The sequence below is a fragment of the Hyperolius riggenbachi genome, chromosome 4, assembly GCF_040937935.1.
Source record: "Hyperolius riggenbachi isolate aHypRig1 chromosome 4, aHypRig1.pri, whole genome shotgun sequence".
Lineage (NCBI taxonomy): Eukaryota > Metazoa > Chordata > Amphibia > Anura > Hyperoliidae > Hyperolius > Hyperolius riggenbachi.
Window position 1 is genome coordinate 290802749 of NC_090649.1, and position 18827 is coordinate 290821575.

The following is an 18827-nucleotide window of genomic DNA, read 5'->3' on the forward strand; positions in this document are numbered from 1 at the left end:
ATAATAAAATAAATAATTTCGATGTTCATTGCACCACAACCCCCCCCTCCCCAAATATTCAAGACAATGTTTACTAAAGAAGCAAGAATTTATATAAATCTTCCTTTCACAAATCTTCAAAATAATATACTTGATGTGTCATTTGACATGGCTAGAAATATAGAACACAAACATTAATGTGTAGCAGCAAATACGTGCATACAGATGATAGTTATTTGAACATTTTGAATACTCTCAACAAAAATACCATACTTGGAATGCTTCTATAACGTGCTTATATTCTGAAGGATACAGCTAGTGTTGGGCGAACATCTAGATGTTCGGGTTCGGGCCGAACAGGCCGAACATGGCCGCGATGTTCGGGTGTTCGACCCGAACTCCGAACATAATGGAAGTCAATGGGGACCCGAACTTTTGTGGTTTGTAAAGCCTCCTTACATGCTACATACCCCAAATTTACAGGGTATGTGCACCTTGGGAGTGGGTACAAGAGGAAAAAAAAAATTAGCAAAAAGAGCTTATAGTTTTTGAGAAAATCGATTTTAAAGTTTCAAAGGGAAAACTGTCTTTTAAATGCGGGAAATGTCTGTTTTCTTTGCACAGGTAACATGTTTTTTGTCGGCATGCAGTCATAAATGTAATACATATAAGAGGTTCCAGGAAAAGGGACCGGTAACGCTAACCCAGCAGCAGCACACGTGATGGAACAGGAGGAGGCGCAGGAGGAGAAGGCCACGCTTTGTGAGACACAACAACCCCGGCCTTGCATGAGGGCAAGAAGCGTGCGGATAGCATGCTTTGTACCGCCATGCAGTCATAAATGTAATAAAGATAAGAGGTTCCATAAACAAGGACCGGCAACGCTAACCCAGCAGCAGCAGCAGCAGCACACGTGATGGAACAGGAGGAGGCGCAGGAGGAGAAGGCCACGCTTTGTGAGACACAACAACCCAGGCCTTGCATGAGGACAAGAAGCGTGCGGATAGCATGCTTTGTACCGCCATGCAGTCATAAATGTAATAAAGATAAGAGGTTCCATAAACAGGGACCGGCAACGCTAACCCAGCAGCAGCAGCAGCAGCACACGTGATGGAACAGGAGGAGGCGCAGGAGGAGAAGGCCACGCTTTGTGAGACACAACAACCCAGGCCTTGCATGAGGACAAAAAGCGTGCGGATAGCATGCTTTTTACCGCCATGCATGCAGTCATAAATGTAATAAAGATAAGAGGTTCTATAAACAGGGACCGGCAACGCTAACCCAGCAGCAGCAGCACACGTGATGGAACAGGAGGAGGCGCAGGAGGAGAAGGCCACGCTTTGTGAGACACAACAACCCAGGCCTTGCATGAGGACAAGAAGCGTGCGGATAGCATGCTTTGTACCGCCATGCAGTCATAAATGTAATACAGATGAGAGGTTCAATAAACAGGGACCGGAAACGCTAAACCATCCCAGATGTTCATTGGTCATGTTACTTGGTTGGGGTCCTGGAGTGTTGCGTAGTCGTTTCCAATCCAGGATTGATTCATTTTAATTTGAGTCAGACGGTCTGCATTTTCTGTGGAGAGGCGGATACGCCGATCTGTGACGATGCCTCCGGCAGCACTGAAACAGCGTTCCGACATAACGCTGGCTGCCGGGCAAGCCAGCACCTCTATTGCGTACATTGCCAGTTCGTGCCAGGTGTCTAGCTTCATGCCCGGTTTCAGGTCCAGCGGTGCCAGCCACAAATCTGTCTGTTCCTTTATTCCCCTCCAAATTTCCTCCCCTGTGTTCTGCTTATCCCCAAGGCAGATCAGCTTCAGCAACGCTTGCTGACGCATGCCAACAGCTGTGCTGCACTGCTTCCACGATCCTACTGCTGCTGGTGCTGGGTTAGCGTTTCCGGATGAGGTACAGCTTTGAGATGCGTTGGAGGAGAAGGAGTCAGAGAGGTAGGTGCTGCTGTTGTTATCCAGTGGGAGGGACGGCGGTGCAGCTGTTTGCGGCGTGGGCAACACCCGCGCCGTAGCAGGTGAGGAATCGCTGCCAGGCTCCACAAGGTTCACCCAGTGCGCGGTAAGGGAGATGTATCGACCCTGGCCGAACGCACTCGTCCAGGTGTCAGTGGTGAGGTGAACCTTGCAGGCAACGGCATTCTTCAAGCTTCGGGTTATTTAGCTGACCACGTGCTCATGCAACTCAGGCACTGCAGAGCGCGCAAAGTGGTAGCGGCTGGGAACCACGTAACGTGGGATGGCCACTGACATCATGCCCTTGAAGCTGTTTGTCTCCACCACTCGATATGGCAGCATTTCGCAGGCCAGAACCTTGGCTATGCTGGCTGGCTGTTACTGCCACGGCCCGGGGGTCATTTGCTGGCAATTTCCTCTTGCGCTCAAACATCTCAGAGACAGACAACTCAACCGTAGGGCTGCACACCGAAGGGCTGTTGGTTGTTGTGTTTGATGAACACTGGGAGACCTCAAGAGCACTAGTCCGGAAAGTGACAGTGTCAGCATCGTCTGATGTTTGTGAATGTTGTGAACCACGCAATGGCTGGACTACTGCTGCTGCTGAGGCGGGTCTGGTGGTGAGTCTGGTGAACCCAAGGGAGGCAGTGTTGCTGGTGGTACCCTGTCCTGCCGCGTTTGCCCACAGTGTGGGATGTTTGGATAGAATGTGGCGGCTCATGCTGGTGGTGGAGAGGTTGTTAATACTTTTCCCCCTGCTCAGGCGGGTCTTGCACACCTTGCAAATCGCCATGGTAACATCCTCAGTGCAGTCTTCAAAGAAAGCCCAGACTTTGGAGCACCTGCCTTGCTGGCGATTTCTGTTTGCGCCTCTTTTGCCTCTCACTTGAACCATGCTTGCAGTGCCTGAAATTGCGCGCCGCCTACCTTGTGGCACAAGGCGAACTCGTGCAGCAGTGGGTTCCTCAACAGACTCATCTGTGCTGCTGCTACGACGGCGATGTTCTCGTTCACAAACAAAATCTGGGTCTATGTCCACATTGTCCATACCCTCCTCTTCCATCTCCTCAAACTCGTCATATGTCATTGTGGGGGGCCGCCGCCGTGGAGTAGAGCTCCCCAGAACAACCTCTGCGCAGCTCACTCCAACGTCGTCTGGTTATCTGGCAGTTGTGTGCGTGGTGTCGCTGCCGGTTGTGTCAGCTTTGTGCCCACTGGCTCCTTGTAACTGGCTGAGGACTCGGACCTCGTGCGTGATGTGCTGGTGCTGCTTAACCCACTGCTGGACGCTTGAGAGGTCATCCAAGTAATTATCTGGTCCTGTTCTTTTGGATCTGTGAGGGTTGTTGTCCTGGACAACATGGGCGGTATTGAGTGGGTTTTCTTGGGTGCTCCCCTGTGGCCTGTACGTGAACCGTCAGGGGAAACACCTCTTCCCTTGCCCCTCCCTCTTTCACCGGATTTCTTCCTCATTTCACTTATCCTTAAAGTACACGCTGACTGGCAGCAGTACAGTGGCAGTACAGAAATGCTATACAGTGGTGGGTGAGCGGTGTACCACTTTTGTCAGCAGCGACACAGAGCACAATGCTATACAGTGGCGGGTGAGCGGTGTACTACTGTTCCCAGCAGACACAGAGTGGAAGTAAACACAATGCTATATAGTGTGGCTGAGCCGTGTACACAGAGTGGCATTAAACACAATGCTATATAGTCTGCTATATAGTCACCCCGAACAGGGTGATGTTCTGCAGAACCCGAACAGTGGCAAACACTGTTCGCCCAACACTACTGGGAGGGAACGCAGATTTTAGTACCTAAACACACGATACAACATGTTTTCCGGGGTCAGACTCTGAGGCACATACAGATGGTCCCGATCATCATCCTCATCATACAACTCTTCTCCTGAGTCTGACCCACCCACCACCTCTGCCACCCCAACATCCCCAGACACAGACCCCTCATCGTCCTCAACATTAACTTGGGATGCTGGCCTGAGCCAGACCTCCTCCTCCACATCAGGCCCCATCATCTCCTCAATGGCAGCCCTCATTAATCGCTCTGGCGCCGGACCGATGGACACAACGTTCTCCTCCGGGGAGGGCTGCTGCTGACCACTGGCTGCTGGGGTGGATGTTATAGCTTGCGTGGGGCGTTGGCTGTTGCTGTTGTTGGGAGTGCTGCTCACAGCGGAGGTCTCTGGGGAACTCATGTTGAGCTCATATAGTGGTTGACGGTGAGTGGAGTATTACTGATCCCAGCAATATACACACTGACTGGCAGAGTACGCAATGCTATATAGTGTGGCTGAGCGGTGTACACAGAGTGGCAGTAAACACAATGCCATATAGTCTGGCTGAGCGAGCGGTGTACTACTGTTCCCAGCAGAATCAGAGTGGCAGTAAACAATGGTATATAGTCTGGCTGAGCAGTGTACACAGAGTGTCAGTAAACAATGGTATATAGTCTGGCTGAGCGGTGTACACAGAGTGTCAGTAAACAATGGTATATAGTCTGGCTGAGCGGTGTACACAGAGTGTCAGTAAACAGTGGTATATAGTCTGGCTGAGCGGTGTACACAGAGTGTCAGTAAACAATGGTATATAGTCTGGCTGAGCGGTGTACACAGAGTGTCAGTAAACAATGGTATATAGTCTGGCTGAGCGGTGTACAGAGAGTGTCAGTAAACAATGCAATATAGTCTGGCTGAGAGGTGTACACAGAGTGTCAGTAAACAATGGTATATAGTCTGGCTGAGCGGTGTACACAGAGTGTCAGTAAACAATGGTATATAGTCTGGCTGAGCGGTGTACACAGAGTGTCAGTAAACAATGGTATATAGTCTGGCTGAGCGGTGTACACAGAGTGTCAGTAAACAATGGTATATAGTCTGGCTGAGCGGTGTACACAGAGTGTCAGTAAACAATGGTATATAGTCTGGCTGAGCGGTGTACACAGAGTGTCAGTAAACAATGCAATATAGTCTGGCTGAGAGGTGTACACAGAGTGTCAGTAAACAATGGTATATAGTCTGGCTGAGCGGTGTACACAGAGTGTCAGTAAACAATGGTATATAGTCTGGCTGAGCGGTGTACACAGAGTGTCAGTAAACAATGGTATATAGTCTGGCTGAGCGGTGTACACAGAGTGTCAGTAAACAATGGTATATAGTCTGGCTGAGCGGTGTACACAGAGTGTCAGTAAACAATGGTATATAGTCTGGCTGAGCGGTGTACACAGAGTGTCAGTAAACAATGGTATATAGTCTGGCTGAGCGGTGTACACAGAGTGTCAGTAAACAATGGTATATAGTCTGGCTGAGCGGTGTACACAGAGTGTCAGTAAACAATGCAATATAGTCTGGCTGAGAGGTGTACACAGAGTGTCAGTAAACAATGGTATATAGTCTGGCTGAGCGGTGTACACAGAGTGTCAGTAAACAATGGTATATAGTCTGGCTGAGCGGTGTACACAGAGTGTCAGTAAACAATGGTATATAGTCTGGCTGAGCGGTGTACACAGAGTGTCAGTAAACAATGGTATATAGTCTGGCTGAGCGGTGTACACAGAGTGTCAGTAAACAATGGTATATAGTCTGGCTGAGCGGTGTACACAGAGTGTCAGTAAACAATGGTATATAGTCTGGCTGAGCGGTGTACACAGAGTGTCAGTAAACAACGGTATATAGTCTGGCTGAGCGGTGTACACAGAGTGGCAGTAAACACAATGCTATATATAGCGTGGCTGAGCGAGGTGCACAGTGGCAGTACACACAATGCTATATTAGTCAGGCTAAGCCGTGTACACAGAGTGTCAGAAAACACAATGCTATATATAGCGTGGCTGAGCGAGGTGCACAGTGGCAGTACACACAATGCTATATATAGCGTGGCTGAGCGAGGTGCACAGTGGCAGTACACACAATGCTATATTAGTCAGGCTAAGCCGTGTACACAGAGTGTCAGAAAACACAATGCTATATATATAGCGTGGCTGAGCGAGGTGCACAGTGGCAGTACACACAATGCTATATATAGCGTGGCTGAGCGAGGTGCACAGTGGCAGTACACACAATGCTATATATAGCGTGGCTGAGCGAGGTGCACAGTGGCAGTACACACAATGCTATATATAGCGTGGCTGAGCGAGGTGCACAGTGGCAGTACACACAATGCTATATTAGTCAGGCTAAGCCGTGTACACAGAGTGTCAGAAAACACAATGCTATATATATAGCCTGGCTGAGCGAGGTACACAGTGGCAGTAAACAATGCTATATATAGTGTGGCTGAGCGAGCGGTGTACTACTGTTCCCAGCAGCGACACACAATGACTGGGGGGGACCCTGGCTAGCGTGGCTGGAGAGCGAACTACCCTGCCTGCCTACCCAAAGCTAAACCCACAGACAAATGGCGGAGATATGACGTGGTTCGGGTATTTATTTACCCGAACCACGTGACCGTTCGGCCAATCAGAGCGCGTTCGGGCCCGAACCACGTGACCCGTTCGGCCAATCACAGCGCTAGCCGAACGTTCGGGGAACGTTCGGCCATGCGCTCTTAGTTCGGCCATGTGGCCGAACGGTTTGGCCGAGCACCGTCAGGTGTTCGGCCGAACTCGAACATCACCCGAACAGGGTGATGTTCTGCAGAACCCGAACAGTGGCGAACACTGTTCGCCCAACACTAGATACAGCATGCACACATACGCATGTACACACTCTTATCAGGAGAAACCTAAATGTTACTAGAGATGGTCAATGAGATGCAAATAATTTCAAGTTTATGCAGTATCATGCAAATTATGTATGCAAATGTATGTAGCTTGAACATGAACCTATCACTTTATGTTGAGGTAAAATTTGATATACAAAATTTGCAGAATCCTGCATCAACTCGAAATAATTTGCTTCTCATTGACCATCACTAAATGTTACTGTCAAACATAGAAATAGATCTTATCCGAGGGCAGATTTGCAATTATTTCTCTGCACCTTTGCTTGGCTTTTAGGAAATTCAGAGTTAAAACAGTATCAGAAATACAGAAGTGTGTGGTTCAACTAGATGAGATAAATTATACATGGGATAATAACAGGTTGTAACACATAACAGCCTAAACAATTGATTTAGGCAAACAGTTCACAAAGATAAGGCCGCTCAACCTCTGTTGCAATACAGGTTGCAGGGCTGGGCTTGCTGCATGGGCACGGCATAACCAACAAAGCTTTCAGACTTTACAGTCCTTAACTACCTGCGGACCGAGCGAGTATGAATCTACGGCGGGCAGGGGGCGCTGCGGTCCTGACCGGAAGTAAACTCTACGTCCCATTGACCGCGCGCCCCTGTCCGTCGCCGCCGCTCGGTCCGCTCTGCCCGCCGCAATCAGCTGCCCTGCCGCCTCTATGACGGCAGAGCACTGTGAGCTGGGATGGAGCCATTTTCATTGGCTCCTGGCCCTGCCATTCATGTAAGCCGTTCCCATTGGCTTACATGGAATGACAGGGTCAGGAGCCAATGAAATAGGCTCCTGACCGGCGCACAGCGCTCTGCCGTCATAGCGACGGCAGAGAGAGCAGCCTGCAGCGGGGACAGAGCGGCGTGTCCGGCGGGAGCGACGGTAACTTGCGGCGATTCGTCGGGAAGCGGCGGTTTGCTGGACCAGCACCCTCTGGTCCTTAAGGGGGCAGAGGGTGCTGGTCCAGAAAGGGTTAATCATGGCTATTGTTTATTTAGACACTGTGAAAAAGACACAGACAACACATGGAAATAGTACTAATATTTACTCCATCAACGTAACATAACTCTAATTGGGCACACAATGTGCATTTCACTATTTGTATAAAGTATGTTGAATGACAAGAACACACTTTGTACATATAATGAGTGTTAGACTGTAAGTGCAGCATGCAATACATTTATGGCCTAAATACCAAGAGAATTGAAGTGCACTGTTTGTGCACAGCAATTTTACCATGATTTTTTGAAACAACCCATATTTGTCAGCACATAGTAATCACTTTTTTCCTGTCGTTTGCTTTACTGCTTAATTTGAATCACTGAAGTTTAACTTCCACAAGTTAACACTTAGAACTGATATACAGTATAACACACATATGCCCATATGCAATTCACTTTTTCTCCTGAGTTTTCTCTTAGGTGATATTTGTATAACTTGTCCTTAAAATGTATTTTAAGTCACCAGCAAGCAAGAAATTACTCAAAATAAATTTAATAGTACTTTTTCACCAAATTTTGGGTACTTTTTCAATTGTAAAATTTACTTTACAGAGAAGATGAAAATGATCTCCTAGGAGATAACTCAGGTGAAAAAAATAATTGCATATGGGCTATAATATGTCATGTCCAAAGGTTACATAGTATACTTACATGGTTTTTCTGCATGTACAGTTTCAGCTACCTTTAGGATCTCTTTTTCTGAAAATAAATACAATAAAGGACTTATTAGATCAAGCCTGATTTTTATTTTTTTACACTCTACTTTGCAATGATGACTGACCACTACTATCATTATTCATAATAATTTTAATTCTGTTCTAAAAAAAAAAAACACAAGCACATCACTGTTATTATTGATATTGCAAAAGTGAGTCCTCAGTATTTTCTATTCTTGTACTCAGTATCTGCAGATATTATCTGCATTTCAGTAGGTATATGATAATAAATGCAGAAAGTTATTTTACAACTGCAGAAGCAGAGGGAAGAGTTTAAATTCACTTTGGTCAAGGAGAGATAAACATACCATGCAGCTATCACTATTAAAGGACCACTATCACTGAAAAATTGTGAAACATAAAATACATACATAGAAAATGTACATTTCTCACAGAGTAAAATACACTAAATATTACCTTTTTCCTATAGTACTAAAGTAGGTTGTAAAAAGCTGAAAGATCTGACAGGTTTTGGTCTAGTACTTCAGTATTACCTGTATCCTTTACAATAGCACTCCCTGAAAAGGATCTACACAAAGATGACTGCCAGCATTCCTACTCGAATAGCTACACACTATTTTGGCAGCTGAACTGAGCACCGGTGGTTCAGTATGTGCTTTTGAAAAATGAATAGCTCTGAGTCTCCCATGTGGTGGTAGTCTAGTTCAAAATCTGTCAGATTTTCACGTCCTTCTGTAAGTTACAGCAACATAGAAAAATGTAATTTATAGTACATTTTACTCCGGGAGAAATCAATTTTATATATATATGCATTTTAAATTCTGCAATTTTTATGATCATTACCCTTTAAGTAAATGTGCCTTTAAAAAAATGTCTGTTATTTAGTTAGGTAAATACTTTGTTTTTTTCTGATTGAGCTCTTTGTGTTTTTGCTTTTACAAAAAATTGTTTGGTAATGGTGAAATTTAAACAGAATCTCGAAACATCCAAAAGAATAAAATGTGCATTGTATCACCAAAAAGGCAGCAGTATTATTTTTGGTATGCATACACAATATATAATCTGTACTAAGAATCAGCACTTCTCAATTTAATAAGTGGAAGTAATTTCAGTCTCTGTAGGAATATGAGCAGAAATAAAATATAGCTACCTCTGTATTTTTTTCCATTAACACATTTATTGCTCTTTCTCATTCTGTAAGGTATCATCTATGACAAGTAAGCATGATTCATGACTTCATATAGTATTTATGTATTAATTACTGTATTCTTATGTAAAATACTCTGCCAGCTAAGAAGAAAATCTATATGAAGAGCTTTTCCTCATGATTGGTAATTAAATTAGGGTGCATGAGGCACAGAGAGCATAGAAGATGACTGAAAGGGGAAATGCATTTCAGTAATGAGCTAGTTCTTTCACTATGCATGCGCTGATGAGAAAAAAAATGAAATGCCGCAAGATACAGACAGTACTATGGTGATGATGATTTTGATGGTGTGTCTGATAGAGAGAGACAGACAGACAGACAGACTTGGAAGAAGTCTGACAGTAGTGACTATAAGGCTAAGGGGGGCCGCTAAAGAAGCAGGGTTGATCAAGAAGGTGCTTGAAAGAACAATCTAAAATGCATTAGCTGGCCTTGTGCACAGTGTATGTACTAATTCCTCCCAAGTCCAGGTGAGATGAGCACTCAGAACTTAGTAATCTCATTGGACAGTTCAACAGACTAATAGAAAACCTCAGCAAGAGACTGAAATATGTTTTGCCAGGGTTCTCAGGGTGGGAAGTATTGAAGTGATATTTAAGAGAAGCAAGCCCTGGTATAAAGCATCTTTGAATTTGATGCCAGAACTTCTCATCAATCCTCTAATCTGGATCAATGAGGATTCATATGAACAGGATTGTCATTTTTCAGATCACTGGGCCAGTAGGGAGCCTCAGTAGGTGATATGCTTGTGCCAGGGTTCCCTTTTCAGAATTGTGGTGGTAGAGTGGATGATCATCAGGGAGTCTTCAAATGAGACTTTAAAAAGACCACTAAAGATGTAAAAGTTGGTTGTGTGCATGAGTGTGTAGATTTCTGCACCCCTCTTTAAGTCTATGTGAGCTGTTAATGTTTAGACAGCAGAGGATAGGCCTGGTCGACACAGCTATTCTGGCAATGCCACCCTGCATCAGGAACAGGTGGTTGAAGGGTTAAACCATGTGCAATACAGGGCATTAGAGTATTTGCATGAAACAACTTTTTTTGTCAATGTTTTTTATTTGTTTTCAACAAGTATAAACAGAGGTGGTACATTCACATATCATTACATTCTAGGTAACTTAACTTACAAAGTTACAATATTCCAGGGTATACATTCCTGAACTAACAATGAACCATGTAATAAAACTGTGAACTCTGGTTAGCACCAGATAGAAATGCTAACAAGACTATAAAGAGAAGCTAATAAGACTATAACACTATGAATAAGTCAAACATCAATCCTAGGTGAGAGGTTGTAGCTGTAGCTTACTCTTATCAATGTAGAGTGGGCAAGTATTAAAGGAATTCTTAATTGTATTATTTATATAAGGTAATAATGAGTGGCAGGGAACCAGTTTTCAGGCCTGATTATTATCAGGTAGAACTGGATGTGCCCAACTGAGAGGTCTACTAGATTAGAGGTGAGAACATGAGGGGAGGTTAGGGTATGGGGTGGGGGGGGAGTAACACTACACTTATTGAATTACATTAAATTGTCTCCTATGAGTATGTTGGGATATATTGGAGCTAATTGGGTATGGTTATTTATCTGACAAACGATATTAAGGTGTTTCTGTCAAAAGAGAGGCAACTTTTTTAATATCTGCAGGAACTAGAAGAGAAAACTTAAAATTGCTTAACACCTCAATGCCCCTATTTCCGAAATGTGTTTTTAACTTTCTTAGCGGTAATGACGGTTATGCACGTCAATACAAGATGAGATGACAATGCTGTGAACAGTATTGACGTGCATAGTCAAGTCAATATTCTGCTGCACTGTATACTAGACCCTTGCTTGACATATTTTGGCAAGTTACAGAAATAAAAGGTTATGAAAATTTATTGGATCACTTTTTGCACTGAAATCCTGGGGAAATTGAACACCAGGGAGGTTAAAAGATGGTTAGTTCAACATTAGTAACACAGTTTTTTTAAACAAAGGATAACAAACATGTTCACAAGATATATTATTATTTTAACCCTTTTACAGAACTTCCTGCTAGAAATTGTTCCAAATGAACAAGCCTATGTACATAACTTTTGTAATTTATTTGCAATGTTTATTTGATAAGCATCTGTAGCCCAAGAACAAAGGAAAACAAAACATGATTTCACTCATCTAAGAATATATTTCATGCATACTATGTATTGCCTGCACTGTTGTACAGACATGGAAGATAATCTGAATGTAAGGAGTAGATATAAAGATACAATTAGCTAATTGTTATATTACAGTATGTGCTAATGCTTTAGTGCAGATGCCAAAGGCCCTTCTGGCTGAGATAGCAGTTCATGAGAACAGCTTGTCACATTACTAGGTGAAGCATGGAGCATTCCATGAAGGTGTCCTGGCAGTCTTATTTAAGGGGCTTCCCTTCATTCCCTAGATCTTGCAGACAGCAAAAGTAAATTAGCACATCATCATCATCAACTTAGTAAATGAAAGTGGCTAGATACATAATTACCAGCACTTGAGATGACAGAAATTGGAATCATTCTCTGTGCAGCAAAACACCACTTTTGCTGTAAATGTCTAAATGCTTCATTATAATCAATCCAGGAGCAAATAGATTAGTAAATGGCAATTCATCAAAACTTTAATTTACCGCCATACATACCTATATGACCGCTCATTAAATACAAGGAATGGATAACATATACAAATACAATTTCTTCAAGTAGTCATTAGTGATGGATGAACATGTTTGCTGGTGAACAGTTCCCAGCAAACATTTGTTGTTTGCCATTCGCATTTACCACAAACTTTACGTGAAGTTTGTGTTCACCCTATAATTTAACATGTAGCCAAATTTTTTGACTCTTCATCCTTAAGTCAGTTGGGACAGGACAGATAGCTAAGCATTTTGACCACACGGGCCACACTTCCCATGAAGAAAACACACATGTCAACATTTTACAGATAGCAGTTATGTATTATCCAGTGCTGTGTAGCTTCTTCTATAGCTGTTCTGCTACTTGCAGTTCACCAACTTGGGACCCTAAAAGTCCTTTTGCAGACTTATCCTGCTGTTATTTTTTGGTTGCTATTTGTGGTATGGTGTGTATATAGCTTATAGTACACCGCCCGTGTAGTATAGTGGAGTGTATGGCTGCCTCTCTGTTACAGTTCGTTAGCCTGTTACTTTGCGGGAAACAAAAAAGCGATTGAGTGACTGACCACACTGTACTTTTAAAAAATTGTGTCACCTAACATTGTCACCCGTGTTTAACATCACTGTCTTTGTAGTGCAGTGTTAAGCTCACATACTGTGCAAACAGCAGATTAACCACTTCAGCCTTCAGTCATTTTTCACCTTATGCATCCTAGCAATTTTCACCTCCCATTCATTCGTCAATAACTTTATCACTAATTATCACAATGAATTGATCTATATATCTTGTTTTTTCTGCCACCAATTAGGCTTTCTTTGGGTGGTACATTTTGCTAAGAATTATTTTTTGTTAATGTATTTTAACAGGAATATTAAGAAAACATGGAAAAAAAATCATTATTTCTCAGTTTTCAGCCATTATAGCTTTAAAATAAAACATGCTACCATAATTAAAACCCACATATTTTATTTGTCCATTTGTCCTGGTTATTACACCATTTAAATTATGTCCCTATCACACTGTATAGCGCCAATATTTTATTTGGAAATAAAGGTGCATTTTTTAGTTTTGCATCCATCACTATTTACAATCTTATAATTTAAAAAAATATTAGTTGTACACCCTCTTCACATGCACATTAAAAAGTTCAGACCCTTAATTAACTATTTTTGTTTTGTTTTTTTAAATTGTAATTTTTTTTGTAAAAAATGTTATTTGTGCATTTTTTGGGTGTGGGAGGTAAACAGTTAATTTTATTTTACATGTAATTTATTGTGTCTTTTTATAATAAAAATGTACATGAATGCAGTTTTACTATTTGGCCACAAGATGGCCACAGTGAGATTTTTGTTTTTCTAGCAAGCACACTTGCTCACAGGAAATACAAGGAGGACATTATTTTTTTTTTTCAGAAAGACCACGGCCTCTGAAAATAAGCCGTCAGTATTTCTACCAGGGACTTAGATCAATGAATGGGAACGCACAATAGCGTTTTGGACGAAAAAGTCACGAAAGTGGTTAAGTGACCACAATGTACTTTAAAAATGTTATGTCACCGAACTAGACAAAGCGTTTCACACCACTGTTGAGCTTGTAGTGCAGATTTAGGTCCACACTGTGCAAGCCGCGATTTTTTGTGTTTACATATTAAAAAATCCTTTGCGTAAAATACTGATTTTTGGGGGGTTTCATATCTAAATATATGATAGTAGTGTTGAAACACTACCAGTCAGGCTGTAGCAAAAAAAAATAGATATCTAAGGGCAGATTACATTACATTGTAGGAAATAATGTACATTATAAGAGTTAACTATTTTACTGCATACAATAGTACCATTTTATTAGGAGATCATGGTTCTGTACTAAACACTGCCTATCATTGAATCAAGCTTTTGTACTAATAGGCGAGTTTTCCTTTGTGTTTACAAGTTACCATGTTAGAAATTAAGAAGTTACCGTATATATTGGGAACAACATATTTAATAACAGGGGATTTAAGTGAAGAGAAGCAGAGAGGGAGAGAGAGGAGATAGAGAATGAGAAATGTGGATGATGTGTAAGTGTGCCACTGTGAAGAGAACTACATGATCTGACATTCAAAGTCTTGATGGGGAGGGGCGTCTTCTGCCTCTGTTTCCAGACCATCAACTAATTAAAGAATCAATGTCAGGGCTGAGAGATCTCTCATGGACACATACTGTATCTTAGCACTGGCTTCTGACATTTGAATAAGAACAGTAATATATTACAAGCAAAACAATCAAGAAGAGGGGTCCGCACACAGGCTTATTCATGAACAATGTTGCATTTTATTGTTCCAGCACACACATATAGAACATCTGTCCATCTCAGCCAATAATTGTTTCGGGGCCTATCCAGTCCCCTTTGTCAAGGAATAGGCAGATAAACACATATGTTACACACACAGTATGAGTTAGCAACCTTTGTTTGTTTTGGCAATGAACAGGTGTACACTGGGTTGAAGAAGCATTTCTACACCTGCCTGTGAATGTCCTACCCTTCTCACTTATTATCTGTATTTCAAACAATCCTAAACTTCAGGTTTAGGTCTCTGTATATGCCTTGTCTAGCATGTAAGTCAGTTATAAGGTTGCCACCCACAGTAAAGATGAGTCTCACTCTTGGAGAACATTGTGATCCTGGAATTGCTCTGCAATTCACCTAAAAGCCTTATGTGTTTAGATGTACAACACACTAATCTAAATATATGTATTTACCTTTTTTCTGTTTAGTGGATATGTCTTCTTTCTTCTCTGGTTTCTCTGCAAAGTAAAATGTAAGTTATTAAACTATACTTAAATATGGCGAATAAAGCAGCTTACTGCTTAATTCTTACTGCTCAAACATATACATATTAGCTAAGGTCAGAATACAGTGTTATACCGCAAGGCCAAACTTTGTGTGCCTCCTATCATTGGGTGTTTTGGTGGTCAGTGTACAGCCCCGCCCAATATATAGCCACCTCCTCCATATGCTGTAACTTCTATATAATAAAATTCCCTTTTTCCATGTGCCCACACTTCATGTGGAACCCCTACTTCCATGTACAACTCTTCATTTGCAACAGATGCCTTCTTCCACATACTATTAGCCCATGCATAATCTTTTTAGCATCTGCAGCCCTTGATTCCATGCATGGTCTCCAATCTAGAGTGAACAACTTCATGAGCAGACCCCACCCACACAGGACTTTTAAGTACCTCTCTTTCCTTCTGCTTGTGTTTCTGGTGCTTTTACTGGAACTTCTGGAAAGGAAATTAGTTCTGCTTTAGTAACAGTTACAGTCAATTACAGTTCAACTAATCTTGCTGCTTATATTATTTACTGTTGTTGGTTTTAATCAGACCAAATACACACTTATAAAGCAGAGTCCATATATCCCCCTTAGCATTTCCTTAGCATACTGGTATTCAGGTTTACAGTGCCAATTCAAACATGACTAGAACCAGGGCCTGACACTGTCTACATGTTTTGCAACAGACAATCTCAACACAAAAGTTACTTTACATTTACCAGTTCAGGACCATAGGCGTACACCCCCCTAGTGACCAGGCTATTTTTTTTACAAATTAGTGCTCTGCAGCTATTATAGCTTGCTGCAGAGCCATAGTACTGAACACACAAATTACCCCCCCCCCTTTTCTGCCCACCAACAGAGCTTTCTGTTGATTGCCTCTGAATACTGGAGCCCTGTTTGGTTATTTTTTTATTTGTTGTTTTGCTGTTTTAATAAATATTGCTATTTTTTATTTATTTTATTTTCCCCCCTCCTTCCCTTCCCCTGCCAGCCAATCACAGGGATCCTCTCTCATAGGCATCAGCCTATGGGAGGGGATCGCAACCAGAGCCTCTCCAGGGGACAGCCAAGTGACACGGCTGTCCCCAGTACAGGGCTGCAGTAGATCGCAGTTCTGTACAATGTAAATAGACGGTGGTGTCGCCGCCTAACAGTCTCCTTGCAGAGAAAGCCACTGGTAGACTTATGTAGTAGCAGAGCTCCGTCGCTCAAGTGGGGATACACGCATCAGCGCATGCAATTCCCTCTCAAACCCCACCCCAGGACTTGAGGCCTTTCAGCGTTACACGGTCCTGGGGCTGCCACCTTCCCGACGCCCATTGGCATTAGGCGGTCAGGAAGGGGTTAAATGTTTAACACCACTTCTCTGATGCTGCCCCTCTCTGCCAATCCCTCCACTAGTTGTCAGTTACCCAAAAGAACCAGCTGAAATTTTAACCTTCCCATTCAAATCTTTATATGAGTAGAACCATGTATGATATTATATGCTTGCTGGTATTTACAGTACATATTAATTGACTGGTCAATGTTTATAGACAATTGATGTAATAAATAATGAGCTTGATAAAAGTAAGAATACTTGCGTGTGTGGGGTTTGTTTAATGTCCTATAGTTGAGTACTGTTTATTATAAGAAAAAATGCTTGATATCCTGTAAACTTTAAAGAGGCACTATGTCAAAAAAATGTAAAATTTACAATATGTACAAACATAAATAAGAAATATGTTTTTATCCAGAGTAAAATGAGCCATAAATTACTTTTCTCCTATGTCGCTGTCACTTACAGTAGGTAGTAGAAATCTGACAAAGGTGACAGGTTTTGCACTAGTCCATGTCTTCCTGGGAAATTTTCAGGGATTTATTTATTTTCAAAAGCAGTTAGTGAATGGCAGTTGCTCTGTCCAACTGCCCAAAAACTGTGTATTACTATTATTATTATTTATTGGATTTATATAGCGCCAACATATTACGCAGCACTGTACAATAAATAGGATTACAGACAATGATAACAGGGGTGACAGCACAATACAGTTAACAGACAATAGATACAACAATTAAGGTAATAAGCAATAAGATACATAACACAATGCAGATAGTAATACAAAGCTAGATCACACACTGGAGTGGTAGTGGTAAAGATACAAGTTCCAAATTCTGGGTAAAGTGCACACAGTCAAGTATGATACACAAGGGGAGAACAGGGAAGCTGGCCAGCATCATTGTTTAAATCCTTTTTAGGGAATATCTTTATAAAGAATAAAAGCCTTGCTGAGAATCCCTATGAAGAGATGGACTAGTCCAAAACCTGTCGCTTCTTTCAGATTTTTACTACCTACTGTAAGTGACAGCAACATAGGAGAAAAGTAATTTATGGCTCATTTTACTCTGGAGAAAACGTACCTCTTATTTGTCTATGATTGCACATATTTTAAATTTTACAGTTTTTCACCAAAGTGCCCCTTTAAAGATAAGTGATAGGCAATAAGTAGGGATGGCAATTCTTAGGAGAACTTATGGAGAAGCATGTGATCAGTTTGATGGAAGTCTGCTGAGACGGCGTTCATGGAGTGCAAGGAGGCCTCCACTGGACCCCAGGAGCTGTAAGTGTGACAAGGAAATTCTGTAGAACCTATCCATCCGATTAGCCAAGGAGAAGGTGATCTGCTCAAATTAGTAAACTTCTTGAAGTCTGTGACTCAAGGCACAGGGACTGATGGATGCAGACTTTTACTCCTTGGCTGCAAGGGCCTTGGCCGGATTGCAATACTGAACAAGAAAGATGTTCTGGTGCTTTGTGAGGGAGGGGGCTTCTTATGGAATAGGGCTACCCAGGGATCTGGAGAAATGCTAAACCTTTAAAAGAGGAGGCCAGTCAAAAGCATACTGACCAAAGGTCCTGAACCCTTGGCCAGGAACACCAGCGAGACTGGTCAACTACCACAACCTCTAAAGCAATGATCTGATGCCAACAACCCTCGTTTGTAGGAAGGGCGGGGTCCTGTACCAATCATACAATATTCTATGGCCCCTCTTTCAGATGGTACAATTAATAGAAGATTTAGCCAGGCCTAAACACACAGAATACCAGTCCTCTTGGGCCAAAATAATTATCATACTATTCTCCTATTTTTACATAGGTGGACTGAGTTTACAATACTACATCTCTAAGTAAATTGCAGAAATAAGGCCTGTACTGTGTGAGTAATAATGAAACTCTGACACAAAAGGGCTTACCAGTAGTTTGTGTCTAAAGTTTTTAACACAAATTTGTATCTATGGATCATTTTTATTAATCATCTAGATCATCTTTTATTGTAAATCACTATTGTGCAGCATTTCAAATGATTTTGACAAGTGTTATTATTAGCAGCCTTTGCTTACTGTTTATTAATGGCTAAGAAGCAATATGAATATACCTTTCTTTGGTTTTGATGGTTCTTTGTCAAGTGTTTCCTTTGATGTTTCTGAGAACAAGAAAAAGAAAACAGCTATTAGTGAAGGTTCAGAAGAAAATGGAAATATTTATCATGTCTTAAAATGTTTGCTTTTTTCCTTCCTTGTTGTAATTAATAGCTAAGTGAAATGGAACACTGATATCTCATTCAACACTTCATCTTTCATACACTTTAAGTAGATAAATGTAAAAATGATGTAATGTCTGGCCATTTTTAGCAAATACAGTCATACGTACCACAAAAAAAAAAAAACTATTTCAAAAGATAGTTTGCAAATGTTAATAGTAATTCATCCTATGATATGTGATAATGCACCAATGATTGAT

At 42.0% G+C, this 18827-nt stretch overlaps 1 protein-coding gene across 50 annotated transcripts in view; it reads right to left on the reverse strand.

Annotated features, from left to right (window-relative positions):
• LOC137503854 (titin homolog) overlaps window positions 1-18827 on the reverse strand; it is a 1065379-nt gene that overhangs the window by 63147 nt on the left and 983405 nt on the right. For all 50 annotated transcript variants that reach the window (XM_068231415.1, XM_068231409.1, XM_068231432.1 and 47 more), the window contains 4 exons: window positions 18463-18510; window positions 15450-15494; window positions 14967-15011; window positions 8344-8391 (listed from right to left, as the gene is read on the reverse strand). In XM_068231415.1, coding sequence (XP_068087516.1) covers window positions 8344-8391; window positions 14967-15011; window positions 15450-15494; window positions 18463-18510 — 186 coding nt within the window. The remainder of the gene's footprint in view (window positions 1-8343; window positions 8392-14966; window positions 15012-15449; window positions 15495-18462; window positions 18511-18827) is intronic.